Source organism: Corythoichthys intestinalis, chromosome 11 (genome assembly GCF_030265065.1).
Source record: "Corythoichthys intestinalis isolate RoL2023-P3 chromosome 11, ASM3026506v1, whole genome shotgun sequence".
NCBI classification, from domain to species: domain Eukaryota; kingdom Metazoa; phylum Chordata; class Actinopteri; order Syngnathiformes; family Syngnathidae; genus Corythoichthys; species Corythoichthys intestinalis.
Genome location: NC_080405.1, coordinates 28,722,547 through 28,748,489, shown reverse-complemented (window position 1 = coordinate 28,748,489; position 25,943 = coordinate 28,722,547). Strand labels below are relative to the sequence as shown.

Sequence of the window (25,943 nt, the reverse complement as noted above, 5' to 3'; positions counted from 1 at the left end):
AGCAACTTGTTGGGTCCTTTTTTTCTAACATTGACACCTTTTTAAAACGATATCTCGAATCTTGGCAGGAGCATATCGATAACCATTCAGGATGCAAAGTATCTCGATATATCACTATTTCGATATTTTGTCACTCCCCTATATTTCATCTTAGACCATGGAGAAGGAGGACAGGAACAAGTACAGAGCTGATGATGCCATAGTTGAGAAGTAAATTAAACCAAATATCAATATTTATGACTTTTGTTGAGTTTTTCTCGTACTAAAAATATTCTAAATCCATTATATCGTATTGGCCCGACTAGGGCTGGTTCATGAGACTAGGAAGAACCAATAAAATTTGCATAAGGATCAGAAGGCAGATATAGGAATGTTTTAAATCTTTGCTTTTAACTAAGTACCGTATTGGCCCGAATAAAAGACGGTGTTATTTGTATTGAAATAAGACTGAAAAAGTGGGGGTCGTCTTATATCCGTGGTCTAGATGTTATACCCATTCACGACGCTAGATGGCGCCAGATATCATTGAAGCGATGTTCTGTCATGACAGACCTCAGCTACACTCGGGTTTAACCAGTTTGCATTATTTTATTGCCATGTTTTTCCTTATTCAGATTTGTTTCAAAACTACAGTTACAGTTAGACTTCACTTTTCTGGTTAATGCAGTTATTGCAATTTTGTTTTTTTATCACAATAGATTGGTTTATTTACATTTCAAAAACCAGAGGCCATTCATTTACGAATGTGATTGCACTTTAGTTTACATATTTAAATGTTCAGATAATAAGATTTGAATGAGGCAAAATAAAATGCTTTTTATCTCAAATATATTGTTAGATATTAACTGGTAACACTTGATTTGACAGTGGCGTGATTAGACTTTCATAAGACCCTCATAATTATGACATGACATTGTCATGAGCATTAATGAATGCTTATGAAAGATGTCATTTTCTGTCATCCGACAAATAATCTTACCTTTGAATAAATGCAAAAGATCCAAGTTGGACATAAATGGAGTTCGTGACAAAATTTGCTGGAGGACACTTAATGACACTTGTTATAAGCATTCATTAATGCCCAAGACAGTATCGTGTCATGTCATAATTATGACGGTCTTATGACCCTCACCGCTGTCAAATGAAGTGTTACCTATAAACCGCAGCATTCCAAATGAGGGGGAAAAGTATCGGCATATAGTCCGAAAATTACGGTATATCTGTCGTACAGAAGATGAGCGTTGTGATAAAAAGGAGAAAAACAACTATGACCCACTGTATATTGTTTAGATTTATTGTGTGTTTGAGCTAACAAAAATGCCTGGCATAATACATGTTTTTTATTGTAAATATTCATATAAAGTATTATTTTATTTCAATTTTACATTTATATTTCTATTTTTGCTCACTAGATTTCCATCTTTCATGTTCTAAAACACTTTGTCGAGCATGCTTGTGGATTTTGTTTACCCTGAAAAAAAAAAAAAAAAAAAAACAATACTGAGCAAGGGCATTGGAAACATTTTTTATGTGGCCAAAATAGACTCACGGCTTTAAAGGTTAAACATTGTTTTGGCATATTCTGATTTTCTCATTGTGGGCAAAAGAAATAAACACAAATACCTTGAATAGCTTTGGAATTCATAAATACTAAACCAAGCATATGCGGGGGCTTTATTGTATTATTTTGTTAACGAGTGTGTGTTTGTGTGTATGTGGGCTGTCAAGAGTTTAGTTCCAATCATTTTCCTCATCCGTCATGTATGGCCCGCAGCATTGTGCAAATAACGCTGTGATCTAGGGGGCACCCGTCTGCTGAGGTGTTCTCGTCAGGCTTTCATTCAAATGAATTTTAATATATGCGCGTCTTGACGGGAGTCAGATAAATGTGTGAGTGTGTGCGTGCGTGTGTCAGCCGCAACATTCCCTAATGAGATCCAACAACATCCGCTTTTACAAAGATGATAATGCTCAGTTGATTAAAAGTGTCAGTGCGCTATTGCATTAACATGTTTACAGTTGTGGTCTTCATGACACTCTGTCATACTAAGAATGGGATGTCATAGTTTTTTTCTATGATGATGCAGTGTATTGCAATTTTATAATCTCATAACAAAGTAATTGTTTCTGTGGAAGAAGCATTTATTGTAAATATGATTTTCTGTTTAGGAGTGGTAACCTCTTGGTACCTCACGATACGATACGATTTGCGATACAAAGCTCACGATAACGATGATCTGACGATGTAGCGATACAACGATTATCGATACATTGGTCAGGAAATCTTTCTAGGATAGTCTACAAAAAACTAATAAACAAGCTTCTGCTGTAAATTGGAATGAGTTTATCACTAGTAGACGTCCAATCCATTTGAACTGGGAGGGTGGCAGCGAATGGCAGCGAATGAACGAATGTTCATTCGCTGCCATCCCTCCCACTTCAAACGGATTGAAGTCTATGGCCGTCAGTGGCAGCCAATGCCAGGCAATGAGTAATTTTGGGCCATTTAAGGTCATTCGTTCATTCGCTGCCATCCCTCCCACTTCAAACGGATTGAAGTCTATGGCCGTCAGTGGCAGCCAGTGCCAGGCAATGAGTAATTTTGGGCCATTTAAGGTCATTTACTTGTTGATTTTCAGTTACTTCCTGTTGATTTTGGGATATTCTATGGGTCACTTGCTGTTTATTTTGCGTTACAGAACAGGAAGTGACCTGAGAATCACCCCAATGAATAGGCAGTGACTCAAACTCAACACGAAATGACCTGTAAATGCCCTAAAATGAACAGAAAGTGAAAATCGGACCGAATGACTGAATGCTCAGGTTTTGAATGAACGAGCGTTCCCAGTCTAAATCGATTGGGCGTCGAGCACCGTCTATGGCAGCCTTTATTTTTTATTTATTTATTTTATTTATTTATTTTTTTTTTTTTTTGGACACCTTTTTGCAACGATATCTCAATTCTTGACAGGAGCATATCGATAACCTTTTGGGATACAAAGTATCTCGATACTGTATATCACCATTTCGATATTTTGTCACACCCCTATTTCTGTGTATGCATTTTAAGCATGTTTTGACTTGAAATTCATTGAGCTAGCTTCTTTGGGTTGGAGCAATACATTGATCCTGGTTGATACATTAATTGGTGAAGCAACAATCCAATGAAATTGATTGAAACGCAAAAAAAAAGAATCGATCAATATTGCCTTCTATTAACTAGAAAATGCAATTTCTGGAGAAATTGCATAGGAATGTTTTGTTCTGTTGATTGATAATTACCTCTGGTCAAAACCTGTTGATTTTGGTTCACTTCCCGAATTTGTAAGTAATTTCACAGTGTCAGATTTACAGAGCTGCGCCATTTTCTTTCTCCCCTGGATTCTATGTTAACTCGAAAGCTGATGATGTTAAAATGTCAGACAATTTGCTGTCATCTACTGGTCATAGTTCAACATTTTGGTACAATTGGTTTTCTTTTGTGTGCGCGCTTCTGCTTAGCATTGCTTTATCATCATCATCATTATTATTTTATTGTATTTTTTGAGGTTCTGGGCGCCTTTCGCCTCAATGTTTTGCTTTCACGCTTGGTGGTGTGATGTTTTCCATGTGGCATCAACTCAGAGATGAAGATCAGTACCTCCTGCGTCACCCTAGCCCAGCCCTGGAGCATGACTCCCCCTGCGGCCAGCACATGTTGTTGGCCCACCTGGAGCACCAGGACAAGGAGCAGCTCCAGTGCACCCTTGCCCGCCTGGAGAATGAAAACAGGTCAGCTGCTTTCTTGTAATTACTTTCCTATGGAGGAGAAGTGGGAGTGAAAATTCATGTTTTAGCGCTATTGACGTTGTAATTAATCCAATTGACACGTTTGCAAACATCTGTTTTTGCTTTGGAACACAATGATACATTTACATAATCCCATGATACTGTATTCATAGTCCTCTCAGTGCATTGTTTTTAGTTCCAATGTACATTTAAAGCTAATATATAGATAATATACCGGTATATATACAATGGTATGAAAAAGTATCTGAACCTTTAGCAATTATATACATTCCTGCATAAAATCACCATCAAATGTGATCTGATCTTTGTCAAAAATACACGGATGTAAAAACAGTGCTTTAACTAAAACCACCTGAACATTTATAGGTTTTCATATTTTAATGAGGATAGCATGCAAACAATGACAGAAAGGAGAAAAACAGGTCAGTGAACCCTGTGCCTAAGGAGACTTAAGGAGCAATTGAAACCAATTTTACCAAACTTTTAAGTCAGGTGTGTGCCCAATCACTGATGAGTGGTTTAAAGCTGCCCTGACCACTGTAAAACACACCGGGTAAGAATTGTCTTGATGAGAAGCATTGTCTCATGTGCATCATGGCTCGGTCAAAAAAGCTGTCTGAAGACCTGCGATCAAGGATTTTTGATTTGTATAAAGCTGGGAAAAGATGCAAAACCATCTCTAAAAGTCTGGATGTTCATCAATCGACACTCAGAGAAATTGTCTACAAATGAAGAGTTTGGCACAGTTGATTCTGTCCCGAGGAGTGGCCGTCAACCAAAGATCTGTGTCTGCTAAAGATTTACAGAAATCACGGGCACAATATCTCTGCGCACACATCAACTACAGTTGTGGTCAAAATTTTACATACACTTGTGAAGAACATAATGTCATGGCTCTCTTGAGTTTCCAGTTATTTCTACAAATCTGATTTTTCTCTGATAGAGTAATTGGAACAGATACTTCTTTGTCACAAAAAACATTCATGAAGTTTGGTTCTTTTATGACTTTATTATGGGTGAACAGAAAAAAGTGATCAAATCTGCTGGGTCAAAAATATACATACAGCAGTGCTAATATTTGGTAACATGTCCCTTGGCCATTTTCCCTTCAATTAGGCGCTTTTGGTAGCCATCCACAAGCTTCTGGCAAGCTTCTGGTTGAATTTTTGACCACTCCTCTTGACAGAATTGGTGCAGTTCACTTAAATTTGATGGCTTTCTGACATGGACTTGTTTCTTCAGCCTTGTCCACAAGTTCTCATAGGGGTTTAAGTCAGGACTTTGGGAAGGCCATTCGAAAACCGTAATTCTAGCCTGATTTAGCCATTCCATTACCACTTTTGATGTGTGTTTGGGGTCATTGTCCTGTTGGAACACCCAACTGCGCCCAAGACCCAATCTTCGGGCTGATGACGTTAGGTTATCTTGAAGAATTTGAAGGTAATCCTCCTTCTTCATTATCCCATTTACTCTCTGTAAAGCACCAGTTCCATTGGCAGGAAAACAGCCCCACAGCATAATACTACCACCACCGTGCTTGACGGTAGGCATGGTGTACTTGGGGTTAAAGGCCTCACCTTTTCTCCTCCAAACATATTGCTGGGCATTGTGGCCAAACAGCTCGATTTTTGTTTCGTCTGACCACAGAACTTTCCTCCAGAAGGTCTTATCTTTGTCCATGTGATCAGCAGCAAACTTCAGTTGAGCCTTAAGGCGCCGCTTTTGGAGCAAGGGCTTCCTTCTTGCACGGCAGCCTCTCAGTCCATGGAGATGCAAAACATGCTTGACTGTGGACACTGACACCTGTGTTCCAGCAGCTTCTAATTCTTGGCAGATCTGGTTTTTGGTGATTCTCGGTTGAATCTTCACCCTCCTGACCAATTTTCTCTCAGCAGTAGGTGATAGCTTGCGTTTTCTTCCTGATCTTGGCAGTGACAAAACAGTGCCATGCACTTTATACTTACAAACAATTATTTGCACTGTTGCTCTTGGGACCTGCAGCTGCTTTGAAATGTCTCCAAGTGACTTTCCTGACTTGTTCAAGTCAATGATTCGCTTTTTCAGATCTATGGATGTATATTTTTGACCCAGCAGATTTGATCACTTTTTCTGTTAACCCATAATAAAGTCATAAAAGAACCAAACTTCATGAATGTTTTTGTGACAAAGAAGTATCTGTTCCAATCACTCTATCGGAGAAAAATCAGAGTTTTAGAAATAACTGGAAACTCAAGAGAGCCATGACATTATGTTCTTCACAAGTGTATGTAAACTTTTGACCACAACTGTATATGTAAAACAATAGCCAAGAATGATGTTCATGGGAGGACTCCGCGGAGGAAGCCACTGCTGTCTTAAAAAAAAAACATTGTTGCCCGTTTAATGTTCGCAAAAAGGCGCTTGGACACTCCACAGAAGTTTTGGAAAAATATTTTGTTGACTGATGAAACCAAAGTTGCATTGTTTGGGAGTAACACACAATGTCATGTGTGGAGGAAAAATGGAACAGCTCACCGACATCAACATATCATCCCCACTATGAAGCATGGTGGAGGGAGCATCATGATTTGGGGCTGTTTTGCTGCCTGGGCCTGGATAACTTGCAATCATTAATTGAAGAATGAATTCAAAAGTTTATCAGGATGTTTTGCAAGAAAGCCTGAGGCCGTCTGTCAGACAGCTGAAGCTAAAAAGAGGATGGATGCTGCAACAAATCAACTTCAGAATGGTTTCAGAAGAACACAATACACGTTCTGGAGTGGCCAAGTCAAAGTCCAGACTTCAACCCCTTTGAGATGCTGTGGCATGACCTAAAGACAGCAATTCATGCCAGACATCCCAGGAATCTGACTGAACTACAGCACTTTTGTAGAGAATGGGCCAAGATTAGTCCTGATCGATGTGCCAGACTGATCTGCAGCTACAGGAAGCGTCTGGCTGAAGTTATTGCTGCCCCTTCTGTCATTGTTTGCGTACTATCCTCCTATCTATATAGGGCTGCAGCTATTGAATATTTTAGGAATTGAGTATTCGACTGAAAATTCTGTCGATTAATCGAGTAATCGGATAAAACATATTCTTTTTTAGGTAAAGAGCAATTACAGTAGAAATATACATGAGAAAACAAGACATTTCATCAAATATTGAACAATTTTCAGTCAATGTCTTCATTTTTGATGTACATTGTTGAAAACAGCCAACAATTGCATCTCAGATGAAACTATAAAAAAACAAAAATAATAATTCACTGCTTTCACTCCAAAAAGTTCTTATAAAAAAATTTTTTTTTTTTTTTTTAATCTTCTTTCTTACCTGAAACTGTTATTACGCTTGATAACACACATCACTTAAAAGTTAGGTGTTTTTCCCACGTGTCTCAATTGTTACATGAGCAAGGGACAGTAAAGTTTGGAAAGTATTTATTAGCGCTGAGAAGTATACTGCTTTAAGATGGCAGCTGTTTACTAACCGCCAAGTCTGTCATTTCGCATCTCGCGCTATATAAATGTGATATGTATGAGAGGCATCAGACGCTACCTGCTACCACCGTAGCATCATGCCGGTTTCATGTTTTTAGCAACATTGGAATAGTTTGTAGCGGCTATCGACTGCAGTCAGATGTTATTGCTTCTTCCTATACGCACGTAATGTCAGTGCGTTGTCCCGCATTAATAGTAGTCCGGGCAAAACGTGATGCTTAGAGCTAGAAAAATTAATATATATATATATATATACACACATATACATTTTATTTATTTTATAACTATTTTGATAAGTATAAAAAAAAAAAAAATGCAAATATTCTATTTTTTAACATTTTTATATTTTCATTATTATTTGCAGGGTTACCACGCTTTATAAGCGTCGCGGGCTGCCAGGCTAAAACAGCGGTACAGAAGAAAGTATAAACAATGTACTTATTTTAACCACATTTTAACGGGATCTGGTGATATGGTTGAAAGCGCAATGGCGTCATCTTATGGTCGATATGTGAATCAAACTCCCGGCTCTCTGCCATTGCACTGAATTTTTGTGTGTTTGTTTGTAAAAGTATTGTTCACCAATGGCTTGTGTGACCGGTGGTTTTCATCCCTGCATTGTATGTTTGAAATGACGACGGAAGTCAAGACTGCGGTGTGATGTGCTTTTAATTTCTGACAAAAGTCACAAAAAGACGCTATCCTCTCATTAAATTTGGCGTTAACAACATGCCCCTCTCCATCGACATCCAAACAGAAAAGGCTGACATAGGGGAAGCAAACAACATGCAAATAAAAAGTTCCAACTTTAGAGGATAGATGGAAACAAAATAGAAAATGAGAAAACAACCAAGTTTTGTGTAATTATAAAATATAAATATACAATATTTGCAAATCTGAGATATCACTGTTGCACTTGTACTAACACATAATAGTTATTTGAACACTGGGGAGGTTGTTGCTCTGTTATCGGTTTTCGGAGTTTCGGTTTTGTAAATGTGTTTTACTTTGTGGTCAATGTAAAAACAGTTGATTTTTAAAGCAACTCTTGTGTGTCTATCAGTCAATGGCAGCCATTGAGTTAAGCACAGTAAAAAAATTCCATACTCCGTGTGAATTTGAATTTTGTGATGCTTATTTAAAGTGCAGTTGTTCTTATTTGCCGGCCTCCCACAGCGAACAAACACTTTCACGCTCCAAATCCTATTGAACATTGTGATATTATTTGTGCACAGAGTGATTTCATTTAAAGTGTTTGGAAGTAATCCTTTAGTTCCAGCATAGCAGGGCTCACATTCCGTTGGTAGCAACGATCCACAAGTGAAATTCAGGGAGAATTCCCTTTAACAAATGACATGGTCTTGGCTTCAGGGTGCTCCAGAGCGAGTACCGGCGCCTCAAATGGAAACATGAGGAAGCGGCATCGCTCCCAATGCTGACCGAGGCGGGTGAGAGCGGGCCGGGGTCACCGCTCGCCGGGGGACCACAGGACGAGGAGCTGCTGGCCGAGGCGCGCGTCCTGCGGCAGCACAAGACGCGGCTGGAGACACGTATGCAGATATTGGAGGACCACAACAAGCAGTTGGAGTCACAGCTACGAAGGCTAAGAGAGCTTTTGCTTCAGGTAAACAGCATGTTTCATTACCAGTTCGATCCTATTTCAAATTTGAGCTTACAACAGAAAGTAAAAGATTATACAACATCAAGCAAATGACTGTTCATAACTCAAAAAATCTCATATATAGAATATTTACATTGGAAACCTCTCAAATGTAAATGTTTTTTGGGTTTTTTTGGCCATTATAACGCTCCAAAAAATGTTAAACATTTGTTTTTTGAAACTTTTTTTATTTTTATTTGATTTTTTTAAAATAAATTATTTATTTCTTTAACTTGTATTTTTATGTGAATAAAGTCAAAGTTTTTAAAGACAAATATTTACAATCTTTAAAAGACAAAATATGCTTTTTGTGAACGTCATTATCATTTTGAGATAAGTTGTATTTCCTCAGGAAAAATAATCTTTACAAAACATTTAATAGCTTTAGTATTTTTAGAGCACCGGACACATGAAAATGCAGGGATAGGAAGAACATAACTCCCATAGCACAGCGGCAACTTGGCTACAAAGACACCCAGTCTTTGTGGTGGCACGACCTTGCTTCCACATCTGCCTTCATGAACATGTTGTCCTCCCCTGTCGTGATGATGGCAGATGGATGCGGTATATCCAAATTGTCCTTTTTTAGGGATTTTGATGAGTAATGTTATTCCAGCTCCACTGTTGTTTTGGACGGAGAAATTCTAAAACGGAAGTTGCTTGCAGACATAGGGAAGTAAAGCGGAAGTACCATGGAAACTTGTCTATAACTAATACCAAAGCTAATGATGTCTCAAATTCTATCAACAGAATTGTAGTCAATTTGAACATATTTGTACCATCCTACACAGACATTACACATACTGATTAGCAGCAGCAGTTATACTATCCAAGTAGTTAGCATGTGTTGCAGCAACATGAGCAGTAGTTGTAGTAAATAATATTAAACATCATCATAATTACGATCACCATCGTAATAACAATATTTAAAGAAAACAAGTCGCTTCATGCACAAGATTTTAGCTATAGTATTGTTGGAGCACTGGTCACAGGGATATGCTGAGATAGGAAGAGCGTACCTTCCATAACACAGCGGCAGCATGGCTATATGAACCCCCGGGATCTGCGACACAAGTGCAGCCTGCAGTCTCGACGTCTCCCACCTCTGTTGACAGCACCGATGTTATTGCTTTGTGGTGGCACTGTCTTGGTTCCACATCTGCCTTCATGAACACAAGATTCCCGTGTTCATGTATTATGACACATTCAACTTTGTTGCTGTGCAGGTACTGGATGCCTCGGAGCTTTTCAGGTTTCTGATTGAGTTTCCTTCCACAATATTTTGGTTGCGATCACTCTGTCATTTCTTCATGTTGGCCTCCTATGTAGAGATGATGGCAGATGGATGCAGGATTTCCAAATTGTCTTTTTTGAGGGATTTTAATGAGTGATGCTACTCCAGCTCCGTTGTTGTTTTGGTTAGAGAACGTGTAAAACGGACGTTGCGAGCAGAAATGCGGAAGTGAAACGGAAGTGCCTAGGAAACTTGTTTATAATCTATAATTTCCTCCCAAAATCTGTCTTTTGTTCTCAAAAGAAATAGTCATATTTTTATGTACAAATGCGCATCTATTCATTTAAAGTGTGTACGACATTGTAAAAAAAAGTCTTATAGCATTATTATGTGAATTAGAATCATATTTTGAGAAGATTCGACTATATACAACAAATTGGCAAAGCGCAGATGACGAGAAATTGGTCTTTTAATTTGCTGTTTAGCCACGCCTACCATTATAGGGCTCTAGCATCCCCAACAGGAGGATGACGTTGGCAGGAGAGGTGTCATCTGATTTAAACTTCAGCCCATTGAGGGGGAATTATTCATAACTAGGAAAATGTGACAAAGAAAGCAGCAATATGTCATTCTTTCAATGTCTCTACTCCAATATTTTTACAGGATTATTTATACTTTTATTAAAATATTTTTCCCCAATTGCTAAATAAATGGTATGGTCATGACAAATAACAGTCTTGTGCTAAATGGAATATGAAATATTAAAAATGCATTTATTCAGTACGACATGGCAAAATTACTCCATAATGGTCAAAACTTTCCACTTCTTGCACCTCCCGAACTACATTTTATGCCACCGGCTGTTGTCATTTCCCTGCCCGCCACGGCTTCCGAGACGGAGGAAAGAGCGTAAACAACGGCGGGCTGGCAGTGCTCCTCACAGGGAATAAACGCCGAAAATAGACAATTCTCGAAAAAAAAAAAACGACCGACATCGGAGCACAGAGCTGTGCGTGGCCAAGCCGAGGAAAACGCATTCTCGACGGGCACGCGAGGAGGACCGATTGGGCTGGGTCAGCCAACCCGTCGTTGTACTGGGGCAAGGCGGGCTGCCAGGACTCGTCATCAAGCAGAGGAAAGCGCATTCTCGGCGGGCACGTGAAGAGGACCGGGCGAGCAAAATACAGCTCGCCGTTCTACTGGGGCCACGGTGGGCTGGCAGTGCTCATCATCGGGAATGAGCGCTGAAAATAGCCCATTCTCGGCCGAGCTGCTCGTGGCCAAGCCGAGGAAAGCGCATTCTCGGTGGGCACGCAAAGAGGACCGGGGGGGTGACTAGTCGCCGATCGCCGGCCACAAAATGCAAGCCACTTCCTTATGATGCCATGATCCCAGTATTTAACATAATACAAAACACAATGTTTACTCACTTCCTCGTAAGTCCAATGGTCCCGCAGCTGTCAGAATTGTTCACGCCAATCTCTGGGTGAACGGGAACTAATAAAACCCAAAAATGCTCATACGCCTCTTCGTGGTGCAGCAAAATTTTTCTTCAGCACTTTTGGCTGGCGTGATACGAAAAATAAAAAAATTAATCCGCAAAATCAACTGAATCCGTAGTCGTTCTCCATACTGTAGTATTGGATGTATACTGAAGATGACTATCGCTGATGTCACATTCGGAATTGTCGTCAATCCAGGAAGTCGCTCAATTTCATGGCGCGGGATTAAAAAAACTGACATACATCCAAGCGGTCCATTTCATTCAGGAACATAAAATACCGCAGAAAATATTAAATAAACATGCTCTTTGCTGTCATGCACACTTTAACCTAATATTTTTATTCAAATTTAATGTACATTGTCAAATGTAAAATTACAAATAAAATAGTCATGAAAATGTACAACAAAAAATAAAAGAGACACAATCCAACCCACCCACAACCCCAACAGTCCTGTGTAGCTATATTATGTAGGCAGATCATAGATAGCAAAATGGGATACTTGCAGTGCATCTCACAAAATCAAGGCTGTTGTATTAATGTCCATGTACTGTATATACAGTGGGGAGAACAAGTATTTGATACACTGATAATGGGAAAACCCATTGGCAGTGTATCAAATACTTGTTCTCCCCACTGTATATGTACCGTATTGACCCGAATATAAGACGGTGTTTTTTTTGCATTGAAATAAGATTGAAAAAGAGGGGGTCATCTTATATTCGCAGTCTAGACATTATACCCATTCATGATGCTAGATCACGCCAGATATCATTGAAGCGATGTTCTGTTGTGACAGATCTCAGCTACTCTCACCATTCACGACGCTAGATGGCGCCAGATATCATTGAAGCGATGTTCTGTCATGACAGAGCTCAGCTACTAGTTTAACCAGTTTGCATTATTTTATTGCAATGTTTTTCCTTATTCGGATTTGTTTCAAGACTGCAGTCAGACTTCACTTTGATAGTTAATTCAGTTATTGCAATTTTGTTGTTTTATCCCAATAGATTGGTTTATTTACATTTCAAAAACCAGAAGCCATTCATTTACGAATGTGATTGCACTTTAGTTTACATATTTAAATGTTCAGATATTAAGATTTGAATGAGGCAAAATAACATGCTTTTTCTCTCAAATATATTGTTATAATTATTTGTTTCAGATGTACTGCAATTATTTTCTGTTTAAAAATTAATTTGGTGTTCAAAAAGTTTTTTTTCAAATTTGAGTCTTGAAAAAGAGGGGGTCGTCTTATAATCAGGGCAGTCTTATATTTGGGCCAATACGGTATATACCTTGGCCTTTAGAGCGAGAAGAAAAGAAGGGGAGTGGTTATTTTTATACTTGCTTCTCAAGGGCCGTCTACGCACATCTAGGCATTGCTCATGGCTTTGTTTGAGTATTGTGGAAATAATCCAAAAAAAGTGTCCCACGTCATATGAAAACTTCTCTTACACTTAGCCATGGAGAGGCGCAGCATTTCTAATTTGAGACAAGACATCAGGTCCCGAAGCCACTGGTCAAGCGTGGGCAGGGCAGTACCCTTCCATCTTAGTATTACTGCGTTTGGCCAAGAGCAGGGCAAAAGTGACGAAATTATGTTCTTTGAATGACAAGTGACCATTATCTTCACCAAACGTATCAAACAGAGCAAGGATAGGATTGATGCTAATATTATTATTTAAGACAGAGTTTGGAAAACATCGTCATACACACTTTTAACCAGACCAAAATATTGATGTATAATAAATGATTTTTTGCTTTACTTGGCGAGTACTGTATAGTGAACCTATTTCCAGCATGTTTCCTTCCATTTTTTTCAGTCGAGCAATTATTTCCTTCTCAGCCACATTTCCGCGAAACTGCTGTTATGAATTGAAAACGCCTGCAGACAATTTGGATGGTGTGCTCGTCATGTTCATGACAAAGAACATAAAGCCAAGTGCATTGGAGTGAAACGCAGTACCTGTGGAGCAGCTGAATTGTACGAAATTAAGGCTGGAGCTGCCAATCATATTTGCAATCATTGAAAAACATGTCACGTGCGTGTAGATGGCACAGGTAGGTCGATTAGCCCAGAAGATTGATGACGAGAAAGAACCATTTCCAAAAATAGAAAAGGATAAGCATTTGCAGCTGCTTGGAGTCTTTCTTCTTCTATAAATTCATTTAATCCTTTTCTCCCTGGACCAGGATTGCACTTCCATTTCTTCAAGAAATGGGATCTTTTTTGTGGAGGAACGTCTGAGCTCTTTATATCATCTGCACACACACACGCACACAAAACACATTGACCTTACGCGTTCACCTTTTTGGTTCAATAAAGAATTTTGGCCTCTCCTTGTATGAAGTATATTTTTAACTTATTGGCTGCAATTGATGGCAATAGACTGGTAGCAGGAGATCTCTCAGAAAACTTTCCTGAAAACTCACTGGTGGCTCATCATGTTTTTGGAGCAAAATAAATGAAAATAAAATTGTTAAGTTGACAAGAATTTGGAAATGATGACTATTGGTAACTTTTCCACCTTTGTAAAATATTTTCATCACATTTGTGATAATATGGCGACGGACAACTAGTTGAATGACACCTCTTTTATATTTTGAGGGGGTCTGTATCGCTTTTACTGGCAGTAATTCACTTTGAGGAGGGTGGTAGGAACCCTGCCACACCAAAACAACTACAATTGGCTGACTGCTTTACGGCCAATCGATCGGGTCCGATCACGTCATTTTCCAAGTATCGGAATCGGCAAAAAAATATCGGCCATGCCTTTTTTTAATATAAATATATTTTTTAATTAAATCATTTTCTAATTGTATTTAACATTACAGATATAATATGTTACACTCATCCAGAGTCTTTAGTTTAGGCTTAAGGTAGGGTTATCAAATTTATCCCGATAACGGCGGTAATTAATTTTTTAAAAAATGTATCACTTTAAAATATTTAACGCAATTAATGCATGCGCTGCACGACCCACTCACGCATTGTCGCACTCAATCTGTAATGGCGCCGTTTTACCTATATAGAGAGATAAAAGGCAGCGTATAATGAGTAGAGAGAATTTTGGCAGCCTTTGGAGCCTTTTTTTAATTGGCTATAGCCTTACAATCCCTCTACCTACGATTAGAAATATCATGGGAAGCAATGTGGGGAAGCAAGGTAGCAATTGATCTTTTTCTTGACACCTTATGTTATTTCCCAACACAGACAAGATATATCAATTGGTAGCACTACGCACAGTCATGGTTCCACTTCCCATCATGCATTTGGGAATGGCTACAGTATCATTTACTGAAAGCTCAACAAATACACTAGATGGCAATATTTAGTCACAATATACAAAGTCACAAGTCTTTCTATCCGTGGATCCCTCTCACAGAAAGAATGTTAATAATGTAAATGCCATCTTGAGGATTTATTGTCATAATAAACAAATACAGTACTTATGTACTGTATGTTGAATGTATATATTGGTCCGAGTTTTATTCATTTTTTTCTTAATGCATTGCCAAAATGTATATGATCAGGAAAAATTATCGGGAATGATTGGGATTGAATCGGGAGCAAAAAAAAGAATCGGATCGGGAAATATCGGTATCGGCAGATACTCAAACTAAAACGATCAGGATCGGATCGGGAGCAAAAAAACATGATCGGAACAACCCTACTTTACGACATATGTCACTTCCGCCTTTCCCCATTCATTATAAAGACCGAGGTCGATGTGAACGCTTTCGCGCGACTTCTGCAAAGATGGCAGAGCAATGAAAGAGACAAAAAGTTTTGTCTGAGTAGGAAAAAAAGGAGGCTACCAGGATATACAGAATAAACATTGGCCTGGCTTTCAGTCGCTGGCGTGATGCCAGCCCCCCTCAACTGAACTTGTCAGTCCTGACGAGTTTGGGCAGGGTGGGGCGATTAGCCTTACTAAGCCACACGGTTGCTAAACGTCCTCTGCTATTGTATAGCCAAACCTGGATTCATGACCTTATTACTATTTATCCTTCACTCAGCCGCTGGAAACAGAAATGTTTAAACCATCTGCTGGTGACTGGAAGATTGATTTTTGATTGATGATTTTACGACACCGTGCGGGTGTGCTCTGGTCCTTATGGGAAACACAGTCTTCTTTAGGGCAAAACATTACAGCTTTTGTCCACTGGCGTCGCTAAAATCAACCAAAACTGAAAAGTTACCGATTATTGCTTTAAATGTAGTCTTTCAAAAAAGAGCAGTCTTGAGATATACTTCTAACAAACAAACAAATACAATGCAATTCAGTTCACTGGCAGAACTGGGTCAGGTTTTGTTTACATATTGACCATAAATTTTGCCATCGTGCTTTCAATCGTATCTCCAGATGCGATTGAAATGCAGCCCGCCAGGCTTATAAAGCACTGCGGGGAAACACTGATGGCAGGGAATGATGGCTATTTATATATAATGATTTTGTGATATATTTGAATAGTAAAAAGCAAATTGAAAATGGAAATAAAGATTTGAATAAAAAAAATAATTTAAAAAATAAAATGATAATTGTTAAAGATGTTAAAAGTTATAACAAATCAAACATGAAATACAGGGAAAAATGTTTTTAATGCAAGAAATGTAAATAAACTGAATACATAAAATGTGAAATAAATATTAAAAAATTGACAAAAAAATGTTTAATGACACATTTAATTACATTTTTTATTTATGTTGTATTTGTGTATTTAATCATTTATTTTGGTATACCTGTGCCTCCACCAGTCATAAGTCGGAGAATTCCAAGTTTGGAGACAAGGTTAACTCATTGGCTGCTATTGGCCATCAGTGGCATTGAGACATGATCATTCACTGTCAACCTTCTCAGTTCATATTAATTGGACGTATATCACTTTAAATCTTTGTGAAATGTGTGTTTTTGTGTAACAGCCCAAAGAAGATTCCGAGGCCAACGGATCAGAACCCTCAACATTGTCCTCTCCTGTGTCTGGAGGGGGGCATCACGGCGGTGCGGTCAGCAGGGACACCACAGACACGGAAGCAGCAGGTCAGTGACAAACTCTAATGTGACACTGGCAGCCATAAAATAAAATGTGCATGTGTGTCAGGCGATGACACGGAGCACGAGCAGGACACGGTGCTTCAGCTGCAGGAGGTCATCGAGCAGCTGAGAAACGTCTTCCCGTCTGAACCAGGTCAGTTCCACGCTTAGGTTTAACACAGAGCAATTGGAAGGCCAGTGAAAATGATGCCTGACTATAGATTATGACACTCCATGTGAACTAAACTATAAAAATAAACACTTATCTAAGAAAATGGCATTATGCATTAAAATGCAAATACATTTCAGATATCTTTATTCCTGAAAACCTGTTATATTGATGTTAACATACAATGGAAGACATCATTCACGTGCTAACAAAAAAGAGCATGGTGTTGCTGTATTTCACACAAAAAATCCTGATGCAGCAACGCCTCAGCAACATTCATAGACAAAAAATAGAACACTAGGACTATGCTTTTTGTACACTGATCAAAACAAGTTAGATCAGGAAAGCTTCTTCTACTGCTCCATGTTACTGTCAGCTGCTACAGAGCCACACTCCCAACTAGTGGCCAAGGTGCACTTTGTTTTATTTCTTTGTTTCTCTTGTTTGCCTCAACAACAAAAAAAGACCCTAATATCTGAGCCAAACTTTTATATTCTTTTTATACATTCACTTGCATTTTTGAATGAATTTCATTGGTTTCCACTTTTCCTTTAATACTTTTATCGATTACTGTTTATTTTGTGTTTCTAATTTTGCATGTATGGTTTCAAATATGGACCGTCACTGTGTGTTGTTCATTTTTTTTGCTGATATTAATTTCATATGTAAATGAAAACTTCCTATGTTTTAATTATAGATTCTTTAAAGCTACCAGTTAAAAAAAAACATGTAATGAATGAAAAACTAAATGAGTTAAAGCAGTCGTTTTCAGTGGATTTTCCCTGCTATGACAGATTCCATACAACAATCGTTTTATTTCCTTTCTGGAAAAAGCACAATACTAAAACTTTGTTGTTGTTTTTTTCCAAGGAGGGTGAAATTAATCGAATTTTCTTTTTTTAAGCAGCATATTTTTGTTGTTGTTGACTGTCTAATTTAGAAAATGCTAAATAAGTCTTTGTGTGGTGAGAAGGGTGTGGAGGAAATATGTTCCAGTACACTAGGGCAGTACACTTGGGCTGTCCTAAACGAAAAATTTTCTCCTGATTAATCAGCCGACTAGTTTTACGATTAGTCGAATAATCTAATAATTTTCTTTTTTTTTTTTTTTTTGACACTTATTAATTCACAAAACTATTTTGGAATAGTTAAATTCTTTATTAAAGTACAAATAATCATGTAAATAACAATAATTAATCACAAATAAACAATTAGGTTAAATGCTGATAGCATTTACTAGTGCAAAAGAATGGAAAGTAAACAGATTCAGAACACTGACTTTGCCTTTCCAACATTATTCAAAACAATTCTTTAAAAAAATTCTAGCATTATCATTATAGTATACTACTCTATATAATAGTAGTATAATAATTATAATAATTATTCATTCCCAATCATATTTGTCATAAAGAGTGTCATTTTAAAGCTATTCTTAGTGTAGAATCTGTATTCTGTAGTATTTACTCTACATATTATAATATTAATTCTGAAGTATGTGGGATTAACCCCAGAAATTGTTATTTATATGACGAACATGATGTGCTTTTATTTTGAAATGTTAACCGGAGGTACTTTCGCTAAACCGCTAACCAAAAGCTTTCCACTCTGTAAAAAAACATTCTTCGTCATTGCTTGTGGTGTTACTAACAGATTTTTTTTTTTTCGTTAGCAAATGCTGTTAACAGCTTTTGAGTGTTATTGTATGACTGATTGGAACTGTACTGCATTGTTTCGCCACAGGGTGTGCTGTCGTGTATTTTATGTTTGGTGTGAAGAAGAAGAAAGCTAAAAGAGGCATTAGCGGTCTGCTCTCAACGTCTATCTCACTGCACTTTGGCTCTCGTGGAGAGCACGTTCGCTCATGTCTTTGAAATAAACGATAGCAGACGTGCAAAGTAGCAAGTGAGCTGTAAAAATAGCGAGCTTAGTGGCGGGAAAAACGCGGGAGAGCTTAGTGAAGCTAACAAACAGCTAAGCGGAGCTAAGCGATGCTAAACGGAGCTAAACGGAGCTAAGCGAAGCTAAACAGCGCTAGATGAAGCTAAGCGACTGATACTCAGTTCGTTGTCGTGGAACAGTCCATTGTAGTGAGTGTGTGGGGGGGAGGAATATAAATGCAGCATTCAAATGGCTTTCTTTTTTGTTTTATTATTTGTTTGTTTGGTATGCTGACATAATTATACATGACGAATAGTTCGGGGTGATGCTGGCTCCAGTGGCCCAAGCCCTTGCTCGTTGGGACAAGGGTAGCTGGTTGTGAGCCCCCTACTGGTTGGGGGCCTAAGGCGATCGCCTACTTCGTCTGAATAGTAGATCCGCCTATGGCCCCAACTGCCCCAAAAGTCAAACTCCTCTTATGATTTCACAATGCTTCCTTTTTTAGAATATTGAGTTGTAAAATAAGAATATTCCATTTTTGGAATAAAGCTGTGACATTCTGGTTGCGGTCTTAACGCGGGAAAAGTCTAATTCTCCCCTTTGTTTTTGGTTTACCTAATTTCAGGCACGACGTCTCATATCTAACACCAGCCCGGAAGGATGCTCGACCGCTGTGGCAGCAGCTTAACTCGCAACTGGAACCCTGTGCACTAACAAGCCTTTTTATCATGCAAACTACATAAGGCCGATGATGTCTGTCGGGCTGGAGCGTCGGCCGGCCAAAGGTCAGGAAGTCAGCCAAGTGGAGGAAGACACTGTGTGTGCGTGTGTGCTATTCTTAAGCTTTATACCAGTGGTTCTCAAGGTGGAGCCCTGCCGCATGAGAAATTACAATACACTCGTACCCACCAGGTACAAATGACACCAAAGCTGCTTTCAGACATAATATACCGGAACATTACCGGGTAGCGTGACCCAGAATCTACCCTGCTCAGAGGTGTTAGACATACTGAAATTGTACTTTACCAGCGCAGCCGCATTTTTACTGCCGGCAAATGTAGCCGTACTTACGTGACTCTGCAGCTTTCACATGCAATGACGTCATACCTGTTTATTTTTTCAGATTCCGTTCATTTAGTGTACCTATTTGTCCAAGTCATTTGTAACATTGTTGTTTTCGTCAACAATGATGATAACGAAAATATCGACAACATTTTTTTCATGATGATGACATGACGAGCTAAAAACGTGGCTTGGGAGACTAAAACATAATGAGACAAATGCCAGTTTTCATCTGACGAGACGACAACGAGACGAAAATGCGAAATAGTTGCTGTCATATGTTCACAATGCGTGATATTTTAATATTGTACGTGGGGTACGTCAGCGTGCATCGTAGCTGTGTTTGGGTCGTGTCACTCATGTGAGATGTGCTGCCCCTCTCCCTCACTCTCCTCACCGGAGGTTTGGATGTGTTTCAAATAAGCTGCGCTCCATCTTGCTTGTTTGGAAACACATGGTAAGAGTTGTATTCTTATCTTGGAAAGAGAGAATATTCATTGTTGCTTGAGCCTTTAAAGGTCTGTACTGAGTGATCATCACTAGGGTTGTTAATCTTACTTTAAAAAATTAGTTACAAATTACTTCTCTCAAAAAGTAATTGAGTTAGTAACTCAGTTACCTCATTGTAAGAGTAATTAGTTACTCAGCAAAGTAATTCACGTTAATTTTTATTCTATAACATCTTTCACATAAAAGATGTTTATATTAACTTATTGAATTGAACAGATTACCCCACCCACCAAAAACATGTAGGTCACCCGATTTAGGTTGTTTTTTTTTTTTTTTAATATCACCTATACAGTGGTACCACGACATACGATTACTTCGACACACGATCTTTTCAACATCCAACATAAAATTTGACACGCCCTTTGTTTCTACATCCGAAGACATGCTTGAAATACGACGATTTACAACAGCGCCGCAGTTTCTTTGTTTTCCCGCAAGACGGACGCACCGCGGATTTTCTTGTGAGAGAAAACAACATGGGCTCCAAGAAGGTTAGTGCAATGGTGAAAAAAGGTGACGCTTACCATTGAATTGAAGATGGAAATGTGCGCGTCCGTGAATTGGCTCATCAATACAGCCGTAGAATGTCTCCTATCTCAACGGTCCTCCTCCGACCTCCATTCGCCAGTCTTTATAAGTTAAGGTGACAATTATTATCATGGTAACATCAGCAAGGAAGTCACCAGCTTCGTCAGGTTTTTAATCATTTATTTCCGAACTTGTGCAGCACAACACGCCTTCTGTCCCCAGTAGTATACGGCCCAAAAAAAAAAAAAAAAACAGGACTAAAGTGAAACTAAAATCTCACTGTGACGTCAGCCATGCAATGCGTTCAGGTACAATGCGCAAAACAAAAACCGCCACATAAGAACCCGATTTGTTACATTATTACAGGAATTATTATCATATTATTATTCCGATTTTTATTTATAATTTATTTGTTCTGCTGTGTGTAATTGCCATCTGTAATAGTACCAGCAGTATTTAGTAAGGATTTAAAGTCGGTTTTCCGGCTATGGAACGAATTAATGGAATTATAATGTATTCTTATGGGAAAATCCTGCTCGACATACGACCATTTCGAGTTACAATCAAGGTCCTGGAATGAATTAACTTCATATGTAGAGGTACCACTGTATAATAGTGTAACGGTATACAAACTTGAACTTTCAAATGCTGTGAGGAAAAAAAGCCCTTTTGTTTTCCCTGTTGTACTGAACCCGCACCGAACCGTGACCCCCGTACTGAGGTACTTTCCGAACCGTGACTTGTGTGTATCGTGTGTATCGTCACAGCCCTAATATATATAGATATATTTTTCAATATGCAGGTGAGGCTCTGAATCTCCTGCTTCTCCTGTCTTTGCTCTAGTTGTTTTGATTAAAAAAAAATATCACACAAGATTCAGCGATAAGTCATTCAAGACAAGTTTAGGGCAAGTGACTTTTTGGTCATTAAAATATATATACAGTGCCTTGGAAAAGTATTCAGCCCCCTTGAATCTTGCAACCTTTCGCCACATTTCAGGCTTCAAACATAAAGATATGAAATTTAATTTTTTTGTCAAGAATCAACAACAAGTGGGACACAATCGTGAAGTGGAACAACATTTATTGGATAATTTAAACTTTTTTAACAAATAAAAAACTGAAAAGTGGGGCGTGCAATATTATTCGGCCCCTTTGCTTTCAGTGCAGCAAACTCACTCCAGAAGTTCAGTGAGGATCTCTGAATGATCCAATGTTGTCCTAAATGACCGATGATGATAAATAGAATCTACCTGTGTGTAATCAAGTCTCCGTATAAATGCACCTGCTCTGTGATAGTCTCAGGGTTCTGTTTAAAGTGCAGAGAGCATTATGAAAACCAAGGAACACACCAGGCAGGTCCGAGATACTGTTGTGGAGAAGTTTAAAGCCGGATTTGGATACAAAAAGATTTCCCAAGCTTTAAACATCTCAAGGAGCACTGTGCAAGCCATCATATTGAAATGGAAGGAGCATCAGACCACTGCAAATCTACCAAGACCCGGCCGTCCTTCCAAACCTTCTTCTCAAACAAGGAGAAAACTGACCAGAGATGCAGCCAAGAGGCCCATGATCACTCTGGATGAACTGCAGAGATCTACAGCTGAGGTGGGAGAGTCTGTCCATAGGACAACAATCAGTCGTACACTGCACAAATCTGGCCTTTATGGAAGAGTGGCAAGAAGAAAGCCATTTCTCAAAGATATCCATAAAAAGTCCTGTTTAAAATTTGCCACAAGCCACCTGGGAGACACACCAAACATGTGGAAGAAGGTGCTCTGGTCAGATGAAACCAAAATTGAACTTTTTGGCCACAATGCAAAACGATATGTTTGGCGTAAAAGCAACACAGCTCATCACCCTGAACACACCATCCCCACTGTCAAACATGGTGGTGGCAGCATCATGGTTTGGGCCTGCTTTTCATCAGCAGGGACAGGGAAGATGGTTAAAATTGACGGGAAGATGGATGCAGCCAAATACAGGAACATTCTGGAAGAAAACCTGTTGGTATCTGCACAAGACCTGAGACTGGGACGGAGATTTATCTTCCAACAGGCCAATGATCCAAAACATAAAGCCAAATCTACAATGAAATGGTTCAAAAATAAACGTATCCAGGTGTTAGAATGGCCAAGTCAAAGTCCAGACCTGAATCCAATCGAGAATCTGTGGAAAGAGCTGAAGACTGCTGTTCACAAACACTCTCCATCCAACCTCACTGAGCTCGAGCTGTTTTGCAAGGAAGAATGGGCAAGAATGTCAGTCTCTCGATGTGCAAAACTGATAGAAACATACCCCAAGCGACTTGCAGCTGTAATTGGAGCAAAAGGTGGCGCTACAAAGTATTAACGCAAGGGGGCCGAATAATATTGCACGCCCCACTTTTCAGTTTTTTATTTGTTAAAAAAGTTTAAATTATCCAATAAATTTTGTTCCACTTCACGATTGTGTCCCACTTGTTGTTGATTCTTGACAAAAAATTAAAATTTTATATCTTTAAGTTTGAAGCCTGAAATGTGGCGAAAGGTTGCAAGGTTCAAGGGGGCCAAATACTTTTGCAAGGCACTGTATATGTGTGTGTGTGTGTGTGTGTGTGTGTGTGTGTGTGTATATATATATATATATATATATATATATATATATATATATATATTAGGGCTGTCAAACGATTAAAATTTTTCATCGAGTTAATTACTGCTTAAAAATTAATCGCAATTCAAACCATCTATAAAATATGCCATATTTTTCTGTAAATTATTGTTGGAATGGAAAGATAAGACATGAGATGGATATATACATTCAACATACGGTACATAAGGACTGTATTTGTTTATTATAACAATAAATCAACAAGATGGTATTAACATTATTAACATTCTGTTAAAGCGATCCATGGATAGAAAGACTTGTAGTTCTTAAAAGAAAAATGTTAGTACAAGTTATAGAAATTTTATATTAAAACCCTTCTTAATGTTTTCGTTTTAATAAAATTTGTAAAATTTCAATCAAAAAATAAACTAGTAGCCCGCCATTGTTGATGTCAATAATTACTTACACAATGCTCATGGGTGCAGGAAGCCTATAAAATCAGTCGCACCCAAGCGCCAGCAGAGGGCAGCAAAACTCCATAAAACACAACAATTGAGCGTTTCACTGAACTGTCATTTAAATCTATCTGAGCGGGGCATCTGCGTTAATCGCGTCAAATATTTTAACGTGATTAATTTAAAAAATTAATTAACACCCATTAACACGATAATTTTGACGGCCCTAATATATTACTATATCGTAGCATCTACAAGGACAATGTCAATTTGGTGATGATAATGTACACGCAGCAGAAAAACAGTACATTTTCAATGATTGTATCCACCTGGACGCCACGAACTGTATGTAAAAAAATAAGTTGCCCGAGAGTTTAAGATGACCCTCGCCACGCTAAATGCTAATCCTAACGAGAAGTCGAATGCTATGCTAATGCTCCAAGCCACCTACTACCTACTACTACCTCATCATCGCGTTTGCAACGGCGTCACCACCCCCTTCCCTCCTCCCGCTCTGCACTCATCAGGGCAGGCAGGCAGACGGATGTTCGACAAAAGCAGACAACTTGAGCTTCATTCAACCGAATTGTAGTAACACGCCCCTTCACATTCCCAGTAACGGTACCAGCGTTGCAAAGATGGGAAAAGTAATTAATTCGATTAGTCACTGCTGAAAAAAATAACACTGTTAAAAACACCATTATACTTTAATTCTGTATTAACAACACTCATCATCACACACTAAATGTTGTGCTATATAAGTATGACACCATTTACCATTTACTCATCGCGTTAGGATAGCATTCACATTAGCATCAACTTTAGTGTGGCGAACATCCTCTTCAACACTCGGACAACTTTTTTAACGTACAGTTCGCAGCTTCTAGGTGGGTATAATTGAAAATAATGTACTAATTTTCCTGTTGAGTGTGTATTATCATCACAAAGTTGGCGTCCTTGTAGACGCCACAATATGTGTCCGTCTATGTTCATCCGGAATTGTTGGAAACCTTTATTTATTTTTGGACTAAAACTTTTGAATTTTACAGACGAAAACATTTGGAGTAACTGTTGACTAAAACTAGATGAAATTTGTATTAGATTTCGTTGATTAAAAGTAAATGAAGATGAACACATTTTGAAATGACTAAAATCTGACTAAGACTAATAAGTATTTTCGTCCAAAAGACTAAGACAAAAATTAAAAGGACTGCCAAACACGACGCTGATTTGTAAGAGACCAGACTAAATATCGACATGTCCTCAATCACAACATTGATTTAAAAACAATAATATGAAGAAAATACGCTATTGACACTCATACTGCCTTAGTTCAGCCACCGGGTCCCATGCCATCCCATTCATTTATTTCTTCTACCGGTGAAGAAAAATGAGTATTGTCGTGCAGCAAACTGTAGTGACGTAATAGCCACGTCATCAACCTCTGAAGGGGAACATTAACTGATGCATTCAGATGTAGCGCGAGCCGGTAATGTTCCGGGCTTCTGTCCATGTCAGCTAAGCCGGCAAATTGTGTTCACACTTAGAGCGTGCCGGGTAAATACTGGTTCATTACCAGACTTCTTCGTATGTCTGAAAGGGGCTCCATTGTCATGAACAAGAATTGAAACAGGCTCTCAAAATGACTTACAACAAGAGGCAGAGGTGGGACTGAGTCACATATTGTTCACTTTGTCGTCATTTTTCTTGTTTTGCTGATTTTTTAACTGAAGCAGGCAAAAATGTTGAAGTTCTTTCCACTGTTAGTTTTACTGCACCTTAACTTCTATAGATGTTCAATTTATTTATAAATACTATTTATGATTCAGATTTTTTTTCTCATGATATTATGACTTATTATTCTCAGAGAGATACCCCCCCCCCTTTTTTTTTTTTTAAATTACAAGATTACAATTTTCGTATAACTATTTCACAGCTATTAACAGGGATAGACGTCCAATCCGATTTGACTGGTGGGCCAATGAGTTGATTAGAAAATATAAATGTACTTGGGACTTTTTAATGCAAAAACTAAAGCTAAAAAATA

The 25,943-nt window shown here is 38.5% G+C and overlaps 1 protein-coding gene across 4 annotated transcripts in view; it reads left to right on the top strand.

Moving 5' to 3' along the window:
• The window catches only part of drp2 (dystrophin related protein 2), a 271,520-nt gene extending 249,708 nt beyond the window's left edge, over positions 1-21,812 (top strand). For all 4 annotated transcript variants that reach the window (XM_057851078.1, XM_057851075.1, XM_057851076.1 and 1 more), the window contains 5 exons: positions 3,625-3,771; positions 8,640-8,892; positions 16,592-16,709; positions 16,771-16,857; positions 19,376-21,812. In XM_057851078.1, the coding sequence (XP_057707061.1) occupies positions 3,625-3,771; positions 8,640-8,892; positions 16,592-16,709; positions 16,771-16,857; positions 19,376-19,395 (625 nt within the window). In that variant the 3' untranslated portion in view covers positions 19,396-21,812. The remainder of the gene's footprint in view (positions 1-3,624; positions 3,772-8,639; positions 8,893-16,591; positions 16,710-16,770; positions 16,858-19,375) is intronic.
• Positions 21,813-25,943: the final 4,131 nt, after the last annotated feature.